The sequence below is a fragment of the Apodemus sylvaticus genome, chromosome 5 (assembly GCF_947179515.1).
Source record: "Apodemus sylvaticus chromosome 5, mApoSyl1.1, whole genome shotgun sequence".
Classification (NCBI taxonomy): domain Eukaryota; kingdom Metazoa; phylum Chordata; class Mammalia; order Rodentia; family Muridae; genus Apodemus; species Apodemus sylvaticus.
This window is the reverse complement of record NC_067476.1, coordinates 20,197,360-20,218,965: the sequence shown is the minus strand read 5'-3', so window position 1 is coordinate 20,218,965 and position 21,606 is coordinate 20,197,360. Positions and strand designations below refer to the sequence as shown.

The window sequence follows — 21,606 nt, the reverse complement described above, 5'->3', positions numbered from 1 at the left end:
TTATTTAACTTATGTAAAATCTGTCTAGAAATGCCTATAAAGCATTGAATTTGTTATACTTATGTTAAAGTCACTCATTCAGATATTTAAGCATAATATATATACTTTATCTACATACCTAATTTATTAGATCATGATGTCCATAGTTATCTGGTCAAAAATATTATATTGTATATTTTTACTATAAATTAGTTATCATTTAATTTTATTCCGAGACATAGCTGAATAATATTTTATAACAATTAATACTTAAATATTTGGGTGCAATTAAGTCACTTACAATGGATTTTTATATATAAATATGATGTTTTAAAAATATTTGAGTTATAGATTTAAAAAAATCTAATTATCTTTATAAATGTTGTTTTGTGAAATAAGTCATAGTGAGTATATCATGGATTTATTTATTATTGGTTTACTTGAAGTTATGTCTTTTATAAAATTCCTATATGGACAGTGTATAATTAAGATTTTCATCAGACTTAATTATAATATGATAGTTGTATAGAACAATAATGATTAAAGAAAGGGAATATTAGTATTTAACTAAAAAAATGCCTGAAAGGTATTATTCAATTTTATTTTAATTCTCTTCATTCCTAAAAGTTTTTAAAATAAATAGTACTAAAATGAAATATATAAATTAAATTCACATTGGGAGATACTCCACAATTAAACTTTATTAATTGATTACTTTTAAAAAGATATACTAGTTCATTTCTATGATCTGCTCATAGGATAAATAGAGTTTAGGATAAATAATGCCATGGAACAAATAATGAATTTTAGGACAAAGCATATTATTAGTCAATAAGTATTTTTATAAAAGCAGTGAATGGTTAATTAAACTCTATCTTCTATGAATATCTAATCAGTTATTTATGGAAGGAGCAGCTACATTTACATTTAATAATAGTCTCATTAATATTTGTTTTTTAAGGTAAAATCTTTGCTGATGGGCTATTTTAAAAAATGGAAGACGATAGAAATTGTTCAAAATGTATTGGTGTGAGTGTTGATATTTGGAGGTGAAATGCAATTTGAATCAGATACAATTTAAATGAAGAGGGTGCTAGAAAGAGTAATGGCAGAAGATGGACTCTGGGAAAGCAATGCGGACACAATTAGGGAGCTCATTAAGTGGGGAGGGGTGTATGAGTGTGCTGCTGAAGGCAGTGGGGTTAGGACACATGACATTAGAGTACTTGAAAAATCCACGAGAAACATACAATCTTACAAGATTTCTAGTGTTAAATAATTAATAATGACCAGCCTGCCAGGCCTCTGCACCAAGTCCCTGCGGGTCCTGCTCAACGTGACTTCCTCACTGTTGCTGCTGAGCTAAGCTCTTCTAGCTAGCTTTCTCAGCTTTTCAGCTGAGTGTTCCCTCCGCCATCGGCAGACCCACATTGCACACATGCCACATTACCCACGGGCTGCCAGTTCCTTTGGATCTCTGACCATGGTGCCTCAAATTACCTGGTTGAACAGACTCTCAACACTCAATTAATTTGCCAATCAGAATTGTCAATATTTAAAACACAAATTCAAGATGCCAATCCAATGTACATATTATGATATGTACAAAAAGCGTCCCAAGCCATGGTATCCAACACTCCTGAAGTGAGCTCCTTTTCCACGCACTGCCCCTTGTCTTTCCTCATCCTGTGCGACCTCCTCTACAACTCCTAGCTCCGCCCCTTATCTCCCCATCCAATCACTGTACTGATGAAATTGGACAGGAAAGTTTTTGCAACAAAGATTCAGTTTCACTGGAGATACTCTACACAGGGCTTAACAATCCCCAAGTAGCCAAGCAACCGTATACTATTAAACAAAAAGCTCCAAAAGCCAGCGTCTCCCTTCAAGTTGTTAAGGGAGAAAGAAGAAAACATCAGTCTGATCTCTGCTCTCACCATTGGCCTTCGACTCCTGTCAGACAGTACTCCCTAGGACATGGTTTGTTTTTATCAAAGAGAAATTTTTCCACAGGAAATTCTTCCAAAGGAAGAAAAGTCACTATTTCTGAAAATAACTGTGTTAGATTCTAAGTATCAGGTTTTGCTAACTGGGGACAACTTGGATGCTTGCTTTTTTGATTATCTTAATTTACATCCCAAATGTTGCCCTCCTGCCTGAGTTCTTCACCCCATCCTCTTCACCTCTGAGAGAGTTCTCCCCACCCCCCAGTCATTCCCCTTCCCTGGGTCATCAAGTCTGTACAGGTTAGGCACATCCTTTCCCACTGAGGCCAGCTAAATATGTGTGGGGCATCTCTGACCAGCCCATGAATGCTCTTTGGTTTGTGGATTAGTCTCTAGGGGCTCCCATGATTCCAGGTTAGTTAATATTGTTGGACTTTCTATGGGATCGCCATCTTCTTCAGCTCCTTCACTCCTTCGCCCTAATTCTTCCATAAGTTTGTGAAACTTCAGTCCAATGCTTGGTTGTAAGTATCTGTTTCTGTCTCACTCAGCTTCTCGTAGAGCCTGTAAGAGGACTGCCATGCTAGGCTCTTGTCTGAAAGTACAACATGGCATCAGTAATAGTGACAGGATTTGGGGTCTACTTGTGGATGGATCCCAAATTGTGCCTGTCACTGGATGACGTTTCTTTCATTCTCTGCTTCCATCTTTGTCCCTGCATTTCTTTTAGGCACGGACAATACCTGCTTTAATGTTAAAACATTCATGGCTTACAAGAAAGCCACTAACACAATTTTATTTCTCTGGACGGCTCTGGTAGAGAGATTACCAGGCACATGTGTGGATTTCCTGCTTTATTATCTCTGTCATGTGCTGCTTCCATTATTTTAAACATAAATATTTAGTATTCATAGTTACAGGTTATATGTTTACATGTAATTCACTCATTATTCCTTTCCTTCCAATTACTCCCCACCCCCTCACTTTTCTCACAGAACTTCCGGCTGTATTCTCTCTGGGTCTATTTACTTCTGCCTGTATAGAACTGGGTGTGAAACTCTATAGGATTGTGGGTAGCCTCCCAGAGCCTGTACCCCTGAAGAGGACTAATTTTCCCTCCTGTCACTAGCATCAGAACCAGTAAATTATGAGACAGCGGCAGGACTTCATGAGCTCCTCCACCATCCATGCTGGAGATTTGGTTGGCTTACCCTTGTGAAAATCCTACAAATCTATTCAAAGGTGTGAGTTCACATATGCAATATACTATCTTATCTGGCAAATATTGTTCTATTACCAACATTCATTCTCTTTCAGTTAGTATCTCTTCCCTAAGACTTAGAAGGAGGACAGTGATATCAGTGCCCAATTACAGCTGAATACTCCACAGTCTCTTATTTGATGTGTGTTGACAACTTATGAGACTCTTTGTTAACCACCATATGCTGCACAAAGAAGGTTTTCTGATTGAAGTTGAGAGACACACTGATCTGTAGGAATAAATATAGGGAACATCTTAATACTATGTCCATTTATCAAAAAATAATAATAAAATAAAAACCAAAAAAAACACAACAAACAAAAAATAAAACCCCTGTTCCATTCTCCCTTTGAGCCTATAACCTAGCTAGCTATAGCTAAGTTACTGGCATGAGACCTAGGTTCTATCTTGCATGGAGTAGGGCTTAAATCAAATCAGAAAATGGTTGATCGATCACATAATATTCATGCCACTGTTCTCTAGTCAATAGGAATTAAGCTCCAATGTCAATGCTAACTTGCTTTATCCATGTCCTATAGCTCAAATATTTGAGGTCTTCAGCATGTAGTCCTACTATTAAATTCTCAGGAAAACCATGAACAATTGCTATAGCCTGTAATGTTTGTGAAAATGATGTCTATGAGACAAAAAATGTCCAGGAAATTAAATAGAATTTTCCTATCATTAGTATTTGTATTTTATTTTTTATGATACCATGAATTTTCTAATGCTCTTCGGCTTCTTTGTCCACTGCTACTTCTAGGCTCAAGCTAATTTTCATTACTCTTGGCATTAATTATTTCTCTTTGAGTATTGTATGAACCCTTAGTAAGATAATAAATAATTCATTTTTGACATGTTCTTGTTTTCTTCAGTCACCATGTGGCAAACTTATCGTTCTCTTTGCTTACCACCTCAATCTGCTCCCTTTTTCTGTCTTTATTTTCATTTACTAATATGCCAGATGAAATATTTTCTCTTTATTTCAGCAATCAATGGAAAAACATTTGTCACCACTCTAAGGAAACATCCTGCTAATATTCAGTAAATCGTTTTTGGCAACAAAAATAATGAACTTAGTCAGCTCTAATAATCTCCTTTTTTTCTGGAGCATTAGTAGACATTTATCTAGCACCAAACAGTATTTATAAATAATGTATTTTTGAAGCAGTGCTGTTCATCATAAAATTATGTATGGCTTTGTTTGTTTAGAGCAAATTAATAGTGGTTTTATGGGTGCAGCATTCTTTCAAAGTAATTACTTTGAACTTACTGAATAAATTGTAGATATTTTCCATTCTTTAAGAAATACAGGTTAATTTTACTTCAACATATTTTATTCCTTATAAATACTATGTTAAGTATAGGCTGTGTACTTGGTAGTTTGTTCCTAAGGGCAACTTGTTCTTACTCTCTCAGCAGCCATTGACCTCCTGCAGCTCATATATAAATGTGGAACATGTGGAGTACCCCATTTGCACTGATGTCAAACAGTTTTGTTTTCTTTGTACTGTTCTTGATCCAGCAGACATACAGTTGAGATTTGATGGATCCATTTCACCTCAACTTCTTCAACAAATAAAAAGTTATTAAAAATGTGGACTGTACAGAATCTATGACCATGTATGAAATAATTTTATCATTCTATTTGAAACCATAATAAGATGCATTTCATCTATTTCTCAGGCAATTTTATTTTGCCCCCAGACTAACAACGATGAATTCTCTGATGGCACAGACAATGGCTATGAGCCCTGACTGAGCCTGGTGACTGAATATGTTTATTTTCATTTATGCTTTTGTATTTACCTTTATGTGTTTATAATAGATGTTTTTTCTTTTATCTGCATCTACCAAGGCAGTTCCTGCTTAGTGACAGGCTAGGCAGAGAGGTACACCTTCTGTATGTAACATGTAAAATATAAAGAATGCTTGCTATGGTGATAAATTGCTTTCCACAGAAAAGAATGAGGGAAAATGTTTGAAGATGATCTAGGAAATGTTCTACTGTGTTGAACATCCAATATTTAGTAAACTACCAGTAATTTTTTAACATGAATAAACATCAAGACTAACATTAATTTCCAGTGGGTTTAGTGCATATGTACTAAACGTTACTATGTTTACTAAAGTTAAGAAAACTTCATAGCTGGGCATGGTGGCTCACGCCTGTAATCCCAGTAGGCATGTGGATTTCTGAGTTCGAGGGCAGTCAGGTCTACAGAGTGAGTTCCAGGACAGCCAGGGCTATACAGAGAAACCCTGTCTCAAAAACAAAACAAAAAAAAAAAAAAAAAAAAAAGAAAGAGAGAGAAGAAAAGAAAATTTCATTAATATATGCAAACATTATCTACAACACAATTCTCTTTAATTATTAAAATGTCACCCTGAAGTATTTGTCCACTGATGCTTTGTGTACAGTCAGCAGTGGTGAACACTGAATAAACACTGGCCAATTATGATTATCTGAATTTTAAAGCAAAGTAAACTCTTTGATATCATAACTAAGTTAAGAAAAAATAATTGAAAAGGAATACATATAGGAGTAAAAAGAACAATGTAGAAGTACAGTTATTTATAAAACATCCATGAATGACCTAACTGAATGTCAAGTATGAATAGTTTATACTTCCTTGGATATAGCGTTCAACTGAAACTGAAGAGCTTTTGGTATAATCGAGCCACAAAGAAATTGTGGGACTAGCTTTGCCAGAAGCCTTGTTCCCTAATTTTTACCTACTGAAGTTTCATTTAAGGATAACAGTGCGGCTTTATTTCTTTTGTCCAATAGGAAGACCCACCTGTATCTGTGCCCTGGGCTTTACTGGGCCCAACTGTGGCAAGACAGTCTGCGAAGATTCATGTCACAATGGTGGGAGCTGTGTTGTAACTGCTGGGAACCAGCCTTACTGCCACTGCCAGGCAGACTACACCGGAGACAGATGCCAGTACTGTAAGTAAAAGTGTCCTCCCTCAGCTTGCCAGCAGCAAGCTTTGATGTTTGCACTGAGTAATACTGTGGTTCACATCTTTCTTCTCTCCTTTCTTCATTTTAGCCACAACCCCTTTTTCAGGTTCTTAAGCTGTTTTCTTGTCACTTAAATTCCAATAATTTTTCTATTATTTTTATCCTATTCTAAATGACTTTATCTGTTTTCTTTCCCGGCTAAATTCAAAGGTTCATTACTACAATTGTCTCCATACTTGTATCCTTAATGTTCTTTCTCCCTTCTTTCTACTCCTGGAAGCCTTTAGGGATCTTGACTCCTTCCATACCTTACCTCTCGGAGTGTGTTCTAATGGTCTCATCCTAGGATGCCTGGGTAGAACAAGAATTTCTTTGCTGCAGACCCTTTGCTTTCTAGCAATGTTTTTTTCTGAAAAAGACAAATCCAAAACATCCTATACTAGTATCTGTTATTCCTCACTTCATGTCCCTGTTCCCACCTCCTCTTTTATTAGGTAGTATCATTCTTTTAAAATAGTTTTGCTGTCATATTCCTGTCTCTATTTCTCCATCGACTTCACTTCTGTTAAGTTTCTGCCTCTGCTGTACTGGAGAAGCAGCTCTTATGAGACTCAAGTTGATTGATTATGCTATGTTTCAGTGGACAAAAAAAAATCCTGTTTTACATTGGCTTTCGTTAGTTTCTTGATCCTTGTTTCTAAAGACATTTTCTTTCCTCATGTTTATAGACACGATTCTCTCATGTTCCCATCTGTATTTTATCTGTTGTTTCTTTGCTGGGTCTTTTGTGCATTTTTCTGAGGGTAACATATTATGTTCCAGCTTAAACACCGAAGTGATTGCAAATGCTTTCCTCATCTCCATTTTTTTCTCACTCCCAATACTGATTCCTTTACAAAGTCTCAAATTTTACAATAAAGGTATTTTTCATTTAAAAATGATGTTTTCAAGCCACTATTTTCCATTCTAAATCCCTGAGTATATATTATTTAAGTATTTTTAGATGTTTCTTAAGGGGAACAAAATTTGGAACCCCAGTATCAGGATGATTTTACTTCTATGTGGGATTTTAAAAACTCTAAATCTATATCTCCTGCTGAATCTATATGTAAGCTTGAGATATGCTTTCTCAGAGTTAACCTGACTTTTTTCACCTTGAATTATCACACTATCTTTACTTGAAATATTTAATAAGGATCATTCATTACCAAAACTGTGAAAGCCCTGGTTGACTCTGCAGTCTTCTGTATCCTCTCTTCATCTTTTAAAACATCCAGCATGTGAACTGTGTTCATTTTCTCTACTCTCACTCAATCAAGCAAGCTACCAGTACACATTTGTCTGTTCTATTCATAACTATATCCATGCTTCCTCTTTTTACTACTGATGTACATTATCGAATGACAGTCACATTTATGTTTTATATAAAATAAGCTCTCAATTTTCAGCACGTTCATTGAAAACTTTACGTACTCAGATAATAATTTTTCTCTTGTACATTGTCTTTGTTCTAAAATGCACTGGCTACTTTTTTTTTAATCATTGTTTCAACAAGATGCCACCAGTGCAATATAAAGAGTCTTTTCCATGTCATTCTGGTGTAAATTGTTAGAGTCAAGATCTGAAGCAGATGATAGACCGTCATGACCCAATCCTTAAATTCATTTAATGTTCCTCACAGCATGCCCCACATCAGTCAATGGTCAGTAAAGGAGGCACGGGGATCAGCACATACCCATGTATACTAGTTGATTTGGCAGTATAGCATTAATTATCCTGCCCTGGCATTGCAGTGTGACCACATCTGCTGTAGCAAGGAAATGGTTAATTTTCAGGTTCCATTTCCTTTTGAAAATTTCATTTCTTCGCAGATGAGGCCAAGCTCTTTTTTTTTTCAATATATAGATGTCAGTACACTATGCCTACTGTCCCCAATCCTGCTACATGTGTGCTTTTGCTCCATGAGGCTCTTCTCTAATCTCTCATTCCTTCTTCTCTCTCCCAGCAGCACAGCAGAGGATATCAGCATAACTGCTTCCTACTAATGCACTAATTTCTTTTTTTCTTTTGTGCTCCAGCATTCTCACAGTGTATAATGACTTCTAGGAAATGAGGGCGATTCTAGCTACTGTCCCACAAAGGGTTGATTTTATAACCTCTGCTTTGTTCTAGTAAGTCTGTAGTCATAACTATCATCCATATTTATGAAACTTCTCTGGCAATGAGACTATAGCCAGCACTTGCTAATACCCTTTGTAATTCATTCTTGCCCCCTCCCAGTTTAAACTGACATTTTCCTCCTCTTCAAAGTCTTTGTTTATATGTCTTCTGGCTTTGTCCACTCTGCAATTTTGTTTTGTTTATTGTATGTTCCTCAGATCTGAGACTTCTTTAAAATTATACCTTGCAAAAGGAGCTGTTGAACAAACAATGAATAATAATTTAATAGATAACTTTAAATGAAGGTGAACTGAATAATTTCATGAAAAAGCAATCAATTATTTTATAAAATGTCTCTATAGCTTGTGTGTGTGTGTGTGTGTGTGTGTGTGTGTATTGGTGTTGTTGTTGCTGCTTTTCTTTTAAAGGGTCTTGTATATTTCAAGCTGGCCCAACATATACATGCATGCCCAAAACATACACACACTCACACACACACATATATGTATATACACACACGTGTGTGAGTATGTGTGTGTGTGTGTGTGTATATATATATACATATATATGTATATATATACATATACATATATATATGAATAATGACCTTGAAGTTGTTATCCTTAGTCCTCCATCCAACATTCAGATTGCTCAGATTATAGGAATGTCATATTACATTCCATTTGAATTCAATATTTTAAAATCTCTTGGTTCATTAGCCTAGTCTAGCAACTGATGCAATGCACTCTATCAGTTATCCTTCTTTATTTTTAAATTGAATAATCAGCATTCTTGATTCTTTTTGAACAGCCTTAAAATGCTATATAGCTCTCATTATAGAAATTTATATTCTTGCAAAGAACAAATTCAGTTAGCTTGCATCCTAATTGACAACTTAATAGAATCACAGTGTGTGGTAGCCCACTGCTTTACCAGGCTGTGCTATCCTCTGCTATTAGCAATAGCAATCAGAATGCTTCCCGCCTTTTACTGCAAAGCACTTATTTAAATTAACCAATTAATCCTTAGACAGAGGTTAGATAAGTTGCCCAAGGATTTGAAGTAGTCAGAATTAGACCAGAGGAGCTGTTGATCAAGATGTCTGCAAACATCCAAGAGAACACTGATGCTTTTCTCAGGCTTTGCCATTAAAATGACAAATCTAACATCTGATGAATTGTAATAAATTCAGAATCCATCAGTGTGAGTCAGCAAAGTTCACCGAGCCCAGTGTTCTGTCAAACACATGTCTGGCACATATAGTGCTCCCCACTCCCCCTGGTAAACGAAGGAATGACAGATAAGCTCATTATTGCCCTAATTACAGGCTTTTAGTGGGACTTAAACATCAGTCTTAGTTGTGCTGAGTTAAAACCTTGAAATACTTCAGTAGCAAGGTAAAAGCTAGACGTCTGAACGCAAATTAATTTTGGCAGTAGACATCTAAGTTATAAAAGAAAGAAAAGGTAGAGAAGCTAAAATTTAATATTCTTTAAAATGTTTGCTTAAGAACAAATAGAGCTGAATTTTAATATTTCTATAAAGTCAGATTCCTGCTATCAATCAAAGAAAATGAGCACAGCTTTGTGCATTTAAATAGAGGTATTATTTGTGAAATCAACAACATCTGAGGATAGTAATATTAAACTATCCACACTACCATTGGGATGAGTTTTCTAAGTCTCCGAAATAAGTTGAAGAATTTATTCTTATACTCCTTTTTGAAGACTGTAAGATCTGAAGTTTGTTTGGATCCAAATTCGGGCTTCTTTTTTCTTTATTTTTTTTTTTATAGCACCCTACCTTGTGATACCCTGTCCATACAGTGGCATATTATAACCCAATCTCCCATGTTTCTGCATAATTTTTTTAAAAGGAATTTAACTAGTACTGCTCATCTTTAAGAGAGAGAGAGAGAGAGAGAGAGAGCAAGAGAGCGAGAGAGAGAATTGTGCCCTCCCCTAGTCTTGAGCAGGCTGAGGAGACCTTGAATACTTGCCACAGTGGGCTTAATGATCTAGGTGGAGTCATCTGCCTTGGTTGCATCTGCAACTTTCTATAGGAATTTGAATGAATAGACTGCTACCTAGTCTACTTTGCGATATAATCCAGCTGAAACAAAGGATGGGTCTGTAGGCTCTTCCCATAGAAATGCAGTGCTGAATATTAAACGTGGAGCCTTGATCAGAAAATAAAGTAATTTTTTGAGTTATTAAGTTAATAGCAAGCCTATATAGACACTTAAAACAATCATGTTAAAGAAAAAGAATATTTTGCGTTGTTCTTATTGCAAAGATGAACAGAAACTGAGGCCATAACTGTAACATTATTGACACAGGAAGTAGAATGTCCTATAATCACCAATGGCCTCCACCTCTGTCACATTTTGAGATTTTTTTCAGAATAGTGCAGTTTCAGTGGCATAAGTTGTAGAACACAGTTCCCTGTTGTCTCGAAATTCTTTTTCTCTTGACGAGAAGAAATCAGACCCTTCAATCTTCTATGCTCTTAGCTTAACCTGCACTGCCCAGTGTGTTCCTGGTGCTTTTCCTCTGAACTTGGAAACATGGTTATTTCTTTGACAGCGATTCCTCTCCCAGCAGTTTAAACCTTTTGTTCCTTACTTCAAATCCTTATGCTGTCTACTGGCTGTCTAATATCCTCTGTCTTCTTAATTTTCCTTAGTCCAGGGAAGTTGATACCTCTCTTCTGGAATTTTCAACTGTCTTTTCACTATTCATGTCCTGAATTGCTTGGGCCACTACAAGAGACAGCCCTAGGTTTAGGTTTTGCTGGGGTACCAGTGCCCGGAAACTGGATGAGTGTGCACAAAGCAGCTTCATCTGTGATTGTGCACAGAGTTGGGCCCTGATTCCTTTATAAATATACATATAGTGAGTGCCTTCAAAATGTGTGAATGTGCACAGAGCTGGTGACAAAAGCATCTGTGACTTTGTTCAGAATACCACCAACAGCACAAACATTTAGAGCCACTTTACTTGTCAATATGGCAGATAAAAACATTGGAATTGATTTACTACTCCTAGGCTTAGGTATACCACCCCTAGGCATATGCTCCCAAAATGTGCCCCCATAACAATAAAGACACATGTTCAACAATTTTCATAACTATTTTGTTCATAATAATCAGGGACTAGGAATCCATATGATTCTCTGGATTCCTCAGTTTTTTTTATGTCTCACTTTTTGGGTTTGATTTTGTTATTTTGGATAAACATTTTGTCCTTGAATTAATTTGGATAAGGCTTTTTTTTTGTTTATCTTCATGATTTCCCCAAAAGCTAAACACGTTCTAGTGTTTTTGCTGTTTTAATTTTCTTGATTTCAGCCTTCTGTTTGATGATTGTTTGGAAGCACATAGGGCTATGAACCTTGGCACCACTTTCATTGTGTCTCATAAGTTTGGATATGTTGTGTATGCATCTTCATTTAATTCTGTAATGTTTTTTCATTCCTTTCTTTATTTTTTTCCTGAACAATTTTGTATTTGATAGAGAGTTGTTCAGTTTCCATTAGTTTGTAAATTTTCTGTTATTTTTGTTGTTAATATCCAGAATTAATCCATCATGATTTGAGAGAATTCAACGTTTTACTACAATTTTCTTGTATATGTTAAGAAATGCTTTTTGTCTGCATATGACTAAATCCACAGTAAATATAAGACCTAATTTTCTGTTTGATTAAGTAAGTGTTGTTTTATATCTTGGCTTTAGGAAGTATCCAAATTTGTACTGAGAAAGGTCAACTACCCTTGAAAATCCAAGGATGGAAAAAAGTATTACAAAAAGTAGTATGAGTAGGAACTTGTAATTATATTTTATACAATCTATCATCTGACTATCATTTACTATCTTCAACATAATGTCTTCAACATCTGTCATTCATTCAGTATATCACTGTGTTTTTCCACTCATTCATCTGTCTATACTCTATCATTAATATGTCTGCTTATTTATCTATCCATATATTATCAATCCTCAATCAATCATCTATAAATCCATAGTCTATCCATCCACTCATCTACTTATCTATCATCTATTTTTTATTATGTGGATGGATAGATCCAGGCTTATTGTGCCTTGAAATAAACAGAACAATAACCTAAATGATGGAACATCTCTTTTGTGTCTGAAACTATATATATTATATAGTTTATATATATATAAACAGACAATGTGTAACTTGAGATAGAGGAGGAGTCAAAGACCGACCCTGATCTGTGAAACTGTGGCTCTTGTATAATAATCTGATATGTCTCTAAGCTCATATCATAGGTTTTAATGGTGTCACACATGTATTTTAGGTCTGCTGCTTACCATGTATGGAACACTTTGTACATCACATGTCATTAGGGGTTAGGATAGCCACAATATTGTACTTTAATTTTTAATTGTGAAGACATGATGATATATTCATTTGAAATCATTTTCAACATTTCTCTCAGAGAAAATATGTGACATAATTACTATATAAGATTTCTTCTCTCAAGACCTAGTCCTTTTTGTGTATAAATTTCTACTCTTTCATTAATTCAAGTATGATCTCTTATATGCTTTATAAATTACTCTGTACATAACTTTAACAGCAACAAGCACACGTTCCTAGCGTATAGAAGATATTTAAAAATGAGTGTTTAACCATAATAATCAGTACAGATATGACTTTACTCAAAACATCCTTCATGATACAAATGGGGTAATGAGGGAAATGGAGTTGTAAGAAGAGAATCATGATGTAATTTTTACTGGAATTAGCATCAGTATCTGGGATTGGCGGTGATAAGAGTGAGCGTGGTGAAGTAATGTTGGTTGGATGATAAAGGACTGAAGTTAGTCTCCAGGTCACTCACATTTAAGGCACTTTTTATTATGTCATCCCAACATAAATGTTCATTGACTGTAGAATTCAGTTGTTGACACACCAAGACATTCTTCTACATTTTATGCATCTTGGGAAGCAGTTGAAAAACTTTGTTCGTGTGGTTTTCTGAAGAATTCAGTTAAGTGCAGCTCTTGGGGCACAGTGGGATTATAGTAAACGTGAAGTGGAAATTATATGGGGCCTCAGCTATCAAATGCTCATTCAATTCTGAGTTTTTAAATTCAGAATTATGCCTATTATCAGGCATTACTTTTAGAAGTTATGTAAAAATCCTGCGGAGTAGAACAATAGTGCATATTTATGTAGTTGTATTTTTTAATAGCCTCAGAAATATCAGGTACGGGCTCTCTAGGAGTCTTTATTCTTACTGAATTTTATTATTCATAATCCAACCATCTACCCCTTTACTTATCTATCATCTATTTTTTATTATACATATAATTTTATTTTATATTATATTTTATTATATATATTTATTATTTCTACCTTATTGTTCCATCTATGTATCATCAATCAATTACTTTTCTATAATCAATTCTTATCTATCATCTATATAAAATCTATGATTATATATATATATATATATATATATATATATATATATATATATAATCTTTCAGCTCATCTATCTATCATCTTCAATGTATCCCCTCTCTATTCATATTATCACTTTGTAGCATATATATCTGAAAAAGTCTTGGGGAAAGGTACAAAAAATTATATTAGCATTTAGATATGAAATTCATAGATTGAAGCATACAAAAATTTTGATAATAGAAAAAGAGAAGTAAAGAAGCTATGAAGTAATAAGACAACTAAGGAAAGAAAGAGTGAATGCAGGAATGGGAAGGAGGGAGAAGAAAACAGAATGTAGGGAAGAGAAGGACTAATATCAATAAAAACAGGTGTGAGATGGGTGACTAGTAGTCAAAGATGGAGTTAGGAAATTTTATATCTGTCTTCCAGCTACATTTAGAGGAAACACTACTTTTTTCAGCATCGTCTTTATTCTTTAATGATCTTCATTCTTTAAATATCTTAAAATATTGCTTTAAGTCTATCTACAGAAATACTTTACATGTATTATATTTTTACAATAGTTAAGAAAATGCTGATTTTTATATTCAACCCTGATAAAAGACATACATCTAGTTAGAGTTTATCATGTGTTTTATCTATTAATGTTTAATTAACATAATTAAAATGAATGTTTGTTTTGTTAAACCCACATTTGAAACAGGAAATATATTTATAACTATGTAATAAATTCAATTGTTAAACTATAGAAGACATTTGAAGAATTTTAAAATAAGAATATTATAATACTTCTTAGGTCTGTTTTTTGACTTAATACTTTAATCCTTCAATGAGAACCAACCCAGAAGCAACCTCACAGAAGCTATTTTACCTTCTTTCTAAACATATTGCAGTCATGTCTAATAGCATGTATCTATATAGAAAGAAAGAGCATATAACTTTGGATAATATGCTTAATCCTTGTATATATCAATATATTACCAGAAATCTTGGCAAATCATCTGCCTACCAAAATCATCTGCATAAATAGTAATGCTTTTAGAATGTGGGACATTGGAGGCAACTCTAGATTTAAAATGCTGTTCCGTGGGCTAAAAGAAGGGAACAGAGAGGGAGAGATAGCAGATGGGGAGAGGGGATGAGGGGCAGGCTAAGCCCAGATCTAGTTAAGACTATGAGAGAAAGCCCTTCAGGATAGGATGAGGAGAGATATATAGCTCAGTGGTATCGAGCTTACTTTAGAAAGAACCTGAGTCCGAGCCACAGTTTTTACATAGCTTCTCACAGTGTTCTAATTTTAACCCTGTCCCTATTTTAACACTCAAAACAAAAAGACTTTGATAATTTATAATTCTTCTAATCTGATTTTCTTCACTCTAGGAGTTAGAAATGAGTCCATTTTTTTCTGTTAGTGTATATTCACTGTACTGATTTAATAAGGATATGTTCACAGCAACACCGATACATGGACACATGTTGTACTTTGAGTATACTTAAACAAAGCTTCTCTACAGTCTCATCTGTTACCCAACCTCCTCCAATTCACCACCTTTGTTTCTTTGAGTACTTTGAATTCTACTGTAATATCATATCTATGCTTGATAAAAGGTTTTATATTAAATATATATCCACAAATATGTGAATACATATATATTTTCATTATCAGATTATCATTTAAAATTATTTTAGTAACAACACCTCTTATTAGCTAAGTTTAAAATTCAAAAAGAAAAATTAGTTTTTGAAGGAAACTGTGCAATATGTGCCATGTATACATGAGACTAGGTGTAAAAGTAAAAGGAAATGCCTGTCCTGTGTATACTGGTGACAATCAACCACAGTTAACAAGGCATGCCCTGTTTGGGAAAGAAAACTGACTATTCCTTAGGATTTATAAAAACTACATATCCATTAGCTTCCTTGAGTGTTTTGAAGTTCATTCTGGAAAGAGGACATTTCATTAATGTTTCCTATTATGTGTATATGCACATGCACATACACATATGAAAGAGAGAGCAGGCACCTGCAGAGGCAAGAGCCAATGCATAGCCCTTAATCTAGATCTCCAGGTAAATATGAACCACCTGATGTGAGTGGTAATATTCAAATATAGTTCTCCAGAAGATCAGTGAATATTCTTAATAACTGAGCCAAGATTATAAATATTAAAGCCAATGAATAGTTGCATAGAAAAGAAATTTCCTTGTAAATCATCAATTATATTTTGTTTCAATTTAAATTTCTGCTAATGATAAAATATAATGAAATATTCCTTTTTTTAGAGAGACAGCTCAGGTAGTGCTTAGATTATCTTGGTGAATACTGTTTGTGAGTACATAGAAAGGTACAGGGATGGATTCAGTTTGTGTTGATATTATTTTATCTAATACTTCACAATAGATTATATCTTAGTAAAGAATGTAGAGTAGAATTTGGCAATCCATAGATCGGTTATGGTTTGGAGACAGTTGAAAAGACTCTAGAATTGTCTAGAATTATTTAAACAGTTAAAAGTCTCAGATTCTGTACAATACAGGCAGGTTTTATGTGCCAGAAAACTCTGGATTCTAGTTTTTTTAATTTTCACATATCCTATATTTGTCTTATAACTTACATACCAGATTCCGTAATGAATTAAATGAGAAGTGTTCTTCATACACTTAGGCATTTGAGCACTTGGTCCCATGTTGGTTGCATTATTTATGGAGGTTTTGGAGAGTGGCTTTGCTGAGGAAATCATGTCTCTGTGGCAGGCTTTAAGAGCAGAGAGTTTCACCCTATGTTAAAGTTCCCTCTCTCTGCTTCATGTTTCTGTTGTCATGCCTGCTGTTTTCCTCTGCATATGATGGTAGACACACTCATCTGGAAAGATAAGCCAAAATAAATTATCTCTTATTCAAGTTGCCTTTGACCTTGGTGTATCACAATGCAGAAAGTTAATGAGTACAGAAGTCGAGACCAGAGAATGGTTCATTTATGTGAAAATTCTGACAATGTTCTTTTGTAGAATGAGTTGGAAGACTTTCAAACTTTAGGCTTGAAAGGTAATGTATAAACAGGTCAAAAGACCAGTCTAACAGAAGCCTGAAGATAGAGATGCTGAGAGCAGGGCAGATGGTGGAAGCCCAGATTGAGGGGTTTCAGAGGGAAACCATTTTACCTAACAGGATAGAGACATTTGCTAGTTTAGGAAAAAGGAAAACAAAACAAAACAAAAAAACCTGCCAATTTTCAGATCTTTTCCTAAGAACTTACCTGAGGCAAAATCAAAGTAATTTTTTTAGCAGAGGAAATTTCAAGACAACAGAATGATAAGCCAGCTATCCAATGGCCTGGCTGTTACTGATCATTTGTATGTGTATAAAATGAAAGAGCGATCATGGAGAAAGAAATACAGAATATACTGAGTGGGGGGGGGAGAGCACTAGTAAGAATAGTGTTATGTTCACAGTATGTTCCAGAAGAGGGACTGTAATGTTTTAGGAGATTATCATCATTGATGTCAAGTAAGCTGCCATGTCCTTAAGGTTCTCAGAGGGCAAGACACAATCAAGGTCAAATGCAACTTTTGAAAGGGAGTTTTATGAGTTCACTGTTCCTAAGAAGCAATTGAGTTTAAAAGTTGTTCCTAATATGATTTGAAGACAGTCAGTCTTGACAATGTCAGCCTCATGGTCAGCTGGGTTTATAAGCATAAAGGATACAAATACAGAGTGGTACTGGATTCATATTCCATGGATTCAGAAAAACTGCTAAGACAAGCAAGAAAGCTTTTGTTTGATGATTTGAAAGTGAACTCTGGGTTACAGTGAAGACACCAAGTAGCTAGAGATGACAGAGTCATGAGATATCTGCTGGGGAAAGATGCATATAGGACGTAGAGTTGGCCCAATAGAGAGATGAATGTACAGAGAGCAAAGCTGGAGGGATGGACTCATCCATTGTAACACTGGAAAAGGAGCTATTGAATTCGATTTTGCCTCGGTGAATCCTAGTCTAGTTTTAGGACATTTCCCCATTGTATTCCCACTCCATACATTGGGTAATATGTACCTGTGCCACTATATATTAGAAGTCTGCAATTTACCTTTTGATTTTCCAGGGGTTATAGTTAAGAGATTATCTTAAGTCTTAGAAGACACTTTTGACCTTTGAACAGTTCTAAAACTGTGCAAAATCTTAAGAACTTCAGGAGTTGGACTCAATATATTTGGCTTTTTCAGGGGCTCTGGGCATAATGGGACCTGGGAGCCAAATGTAGCTGTTTGAATGAGAGATGTCTCCTGTAGACCAATAGAGTTGAATACTTAGTCCTTGATGTTAATATTGTTTTGGGAGGCATAGGAATCATGGCCTACACTAGAAAGGGTATGCCACTAGGTGTGAGTTCCCTCAACTAATTTCCAGTCTGTTCTTTGTTTTATGCTGTAGTAAAAGATGCAGAATCTCAGATTGCTGCTCCTGCTGACATGCCTACTGATTTCTCCCATGCCTCCACTGTCCCTTGACACAATCTTCCTGCTCTGCTCCCATATGACACAATAAACTCTGAACATTTTGCATTGCCTTTGGTCATGATGTTTTATCATGGCAACAGAAAAAATAACTAATATAGGTATTAAACTACCTACTTATTACCAGATTTCTCCTGTGAAATTAACTGATGCTTTATGGGTAAAGATTGATAAAGATTTGTTGCAGCTGAAAATCAGTGAGAAGAGAAGGCTTTAAAACAAGAATCGGAAACATGATAAAGGGAAGTGATGAAAGCAAGGATAAGGGAAGAGGGACAAGGACATTATATATGCTATGGAAGGAATGGAAACCAAGGTGCAGACAATGCTTCGGTGCTATACACTTCTTGGGTGCTAGAAAACTCAAGCAAAACAGAATATTGGAGGTTTTCAAGACAGGCCCAGAGACGCAGCACTCTAGACTGACTGGGGAGAGAAGCCCTGCTTCTAAATGCCTCCTCACTTTGACATGCAAGGACTAAGAACATGGAATATGAAACATCCTCGTTTCTTTAAATTTTTAAAAAAAATCATAGTATAGACCTATATGAACACATATAGAGCTGTCTGCTTTTTCAAGTCACTGAAGCGTAATAATTCTAAATGTATATTAATAGTTTATTTAATGCCCTTTGTTGAGCTATGTATCTTCATGAGGGAACATTTGAGGAAAATAATTCTTTGTCGTTAGGAAAACAGTCTGTAATGCTTGATAAGAATGCTCCGTTGAAATAGAAGCTTAGATTAAATGGGAATGTTTCACACTGGAGGGTGGGTTATTTAATGCCCACATAGGAAAATTAAGAAAAGTGAGATTTCTTTATCACTCCTCACACATAAAGCATCAGTCAATTTTGCAATCAGCATTCCTTTCACTTTCTATCTACTCATCAGTCTATAGCCAAAGCATAGACTGAGGAAGGAAGGGCAATAATGATTTTCATAAGGAAATCTCAAGCATTCCTGCTTACAGCCAGGCATACTTTCGCTGCTCATTGGAAAGAAAGTGAAAGAATCTTAAACATTGCAAGTCAGAACAAAAAGAGTGCATCTGCTAACATTGAATCAGTATAACACTTATCTTCTTAGCAGGATGAAATGAAACCCAACTTAGGAACAGAGACAAAAAGAGGAATCAAGACCTTATCAGAGAAGTTGCTTTTGTATATTATATAATTTTATTTTAAAAATTGTTTTTCTTATTGTATAAGCATTTTAATATTAAATAAAATAACATCATTTATATGGCTGAAAAATATCTTATAACAGCATTTAAATGTTTGGTTGTTTCTTCTTCCTAGATGTGTGCCACCACTATTGTGTAAATTCAGAATCATGTACTATTGGGAATGATGGAAGTGTTGAATGTGTCTGCCCAACACGCTATGAAGGACCAAAATGTGAGATTGACAAATGTGTACGGTGCCACGGGGGCCACTGTATTATAAATAAAGACAATGAAGATATATTTTGCAAGTAAGTAGGGATCTGACTTGTTTATAAAGCATTTATATGCCAAAGATACATGATTTAGGAAATAAACTATAAAGTCAATTTAATTTTTTCTAAAATTCTAAATGTCCAACAGTTCTCTTTTTAAAACTAGAGATGAAGTTCACATTAGCTCATTCTTCAAGATGTAGGCAAAATTCTGAAGCATATGAAAATCAATATTATTAAATTATTCTAGTATAAAATAAACCCAAGATGTAAGCAATAGCAGAAATGTATTCAGGAACATAAACATAAAGCTATGGATAGGAGTTGTTTGCCTACCAAGGGTCTAATTCATAGCAATGGAAAAGAAGAATAAGGAGAGGGAAAAGGAGGAGGAGGGATCAAGAGGAAGACTAAGAGGAAGTATTGGTCATGGGAGATATAGAAGAATAAAAACTGAAAGGAAAAGGTAATAATAAGTACGTAAGTATTTGCGATGATGATTCATGAAAACAAGATCATCTTGCTATGGAAAGGTCAGTTATGTGGCTGGCCAAGGAGTTCTAGAACTACATGCATTCTCACCTTTTACTTATTTTAGATTTTGTTTAGTTTTAGGTTTTAACTGACTAGCTCTATTTTGATAATTAAATGTTTTAGAACATAGTATCTCAGACAAGTGTTACATTTAATTGAATAAGACAGGAGGAATAGATGAAATTATAGGACAAGTCTGATCATATTCGTTCAATCCCCATACCTACACATTTAAAAGTGGGAACCAACTCCCAAATACTGTCTTCTAATCTCAGAGTCTCTCGAAAGCTTGTATAACAGACCACATGAAATTTTGAATATAAGCATTTAGTTATTTCTTGTGAATAGTCATAGTGAGTAAATTGAAATTGTTTGATTTTGTTTTTCTGATCAAATGTCTTTCCTTTTGAAATTATAATGTGGTTGCCGGAAATATACCCCAGGACCTCTAGAAGAGCAGCCAGTGCTCATAATCTGGGACCAATCTCGCTAGCTCCACTAAATTCTACTTTTGTTGCCTTTTGAAATTTGTGTTTAAGACCAAGTGAATGGGAGCAGAACCCAGGAGCTAATACTAATGCTATTGCTTGTATCAGGAAACAAGTTCTCCCCATGAGGTGGGAGGTCAGTCTCCATGGCAGACAGAGTACTTTGAACAACCCTCTAAAAGAAGTGCTTATAAAGAACTGGATTCTGTCACCTACTTTCCTAAGAAATGTTATGAATGAGAGAAAGAGACAGAAAGTGTGCCATAAAATATCTCTGCCAGTGAGGGCTCTAGGAGTTGGCAGATGAGTTATGTCCCTCTCCAAACAAGGTCCAATAAAATGTTATTACAGGCAATGTTGACAAGTTTTATTTATTTATACATTATTATTTATTCTCACTTTAGAATTTACTGTAAATGTGTTTTGTGTTATCTTTATGAACAGCATATACTAAACCTAGCAATTTTGATAATTTGAATGCACACTATTTTTAAGTAAAGTAATTAAAATATGTCTTTCTTTACTAAGTATATAAAGTAATAATAAATGATCACATGTATCTCCCAACCCTCATGTGCATAAAATATTAACAACTTGCAATTATGAAAGAATTTTATTTCAGTCTATGAGTAGACCTGGAATTAGTTTATATGTTGCTTTTAAACAAAAGAAGAAAAAGCAAAAAACATCACATTAAAGTTGAATAGCACAAACCAACAACAGAAAAAGAGCTCTAAAAATGTCACAAGTATCAAGACCCACTTGTTTACAAATTCATGAGTCATACAATAATAATAATATGAAAATTATAAAGTATACACAGACTCATACAGCCCTTTTATGTCAGTCTCTATGAATTTGTATGAGCTTTGTTCAC

At 34.8% G+C, this 21,606-nt stretch overlaps 1 protein-coding gene across 1 annotated transcript in view; it reads left to right on the top strand.

Annotated features, from left to right (window-relative positions):
* Positions 1-21,606, top strand: part of Lrp1b (LDL receptor related protein 1B) — a 1,719,438-nt gene that overhangs the window by 1,655,786 nt on the left and 42,046 nt on the right. Inside the window, exons 84-85 of the mRNA XM_052181021.1 lie at positions 5,978-6,139; positions 19,569-19,743. Coding sequence (XP_052036981.1) covers positions 5,978-6,139; positions 19,569-19,743 — 337 coding nt within the window. The remainder of the gene's footprint in view (positions 1-5,977; positions 6,140-19,568; positions 19,744-21,606) is intronic.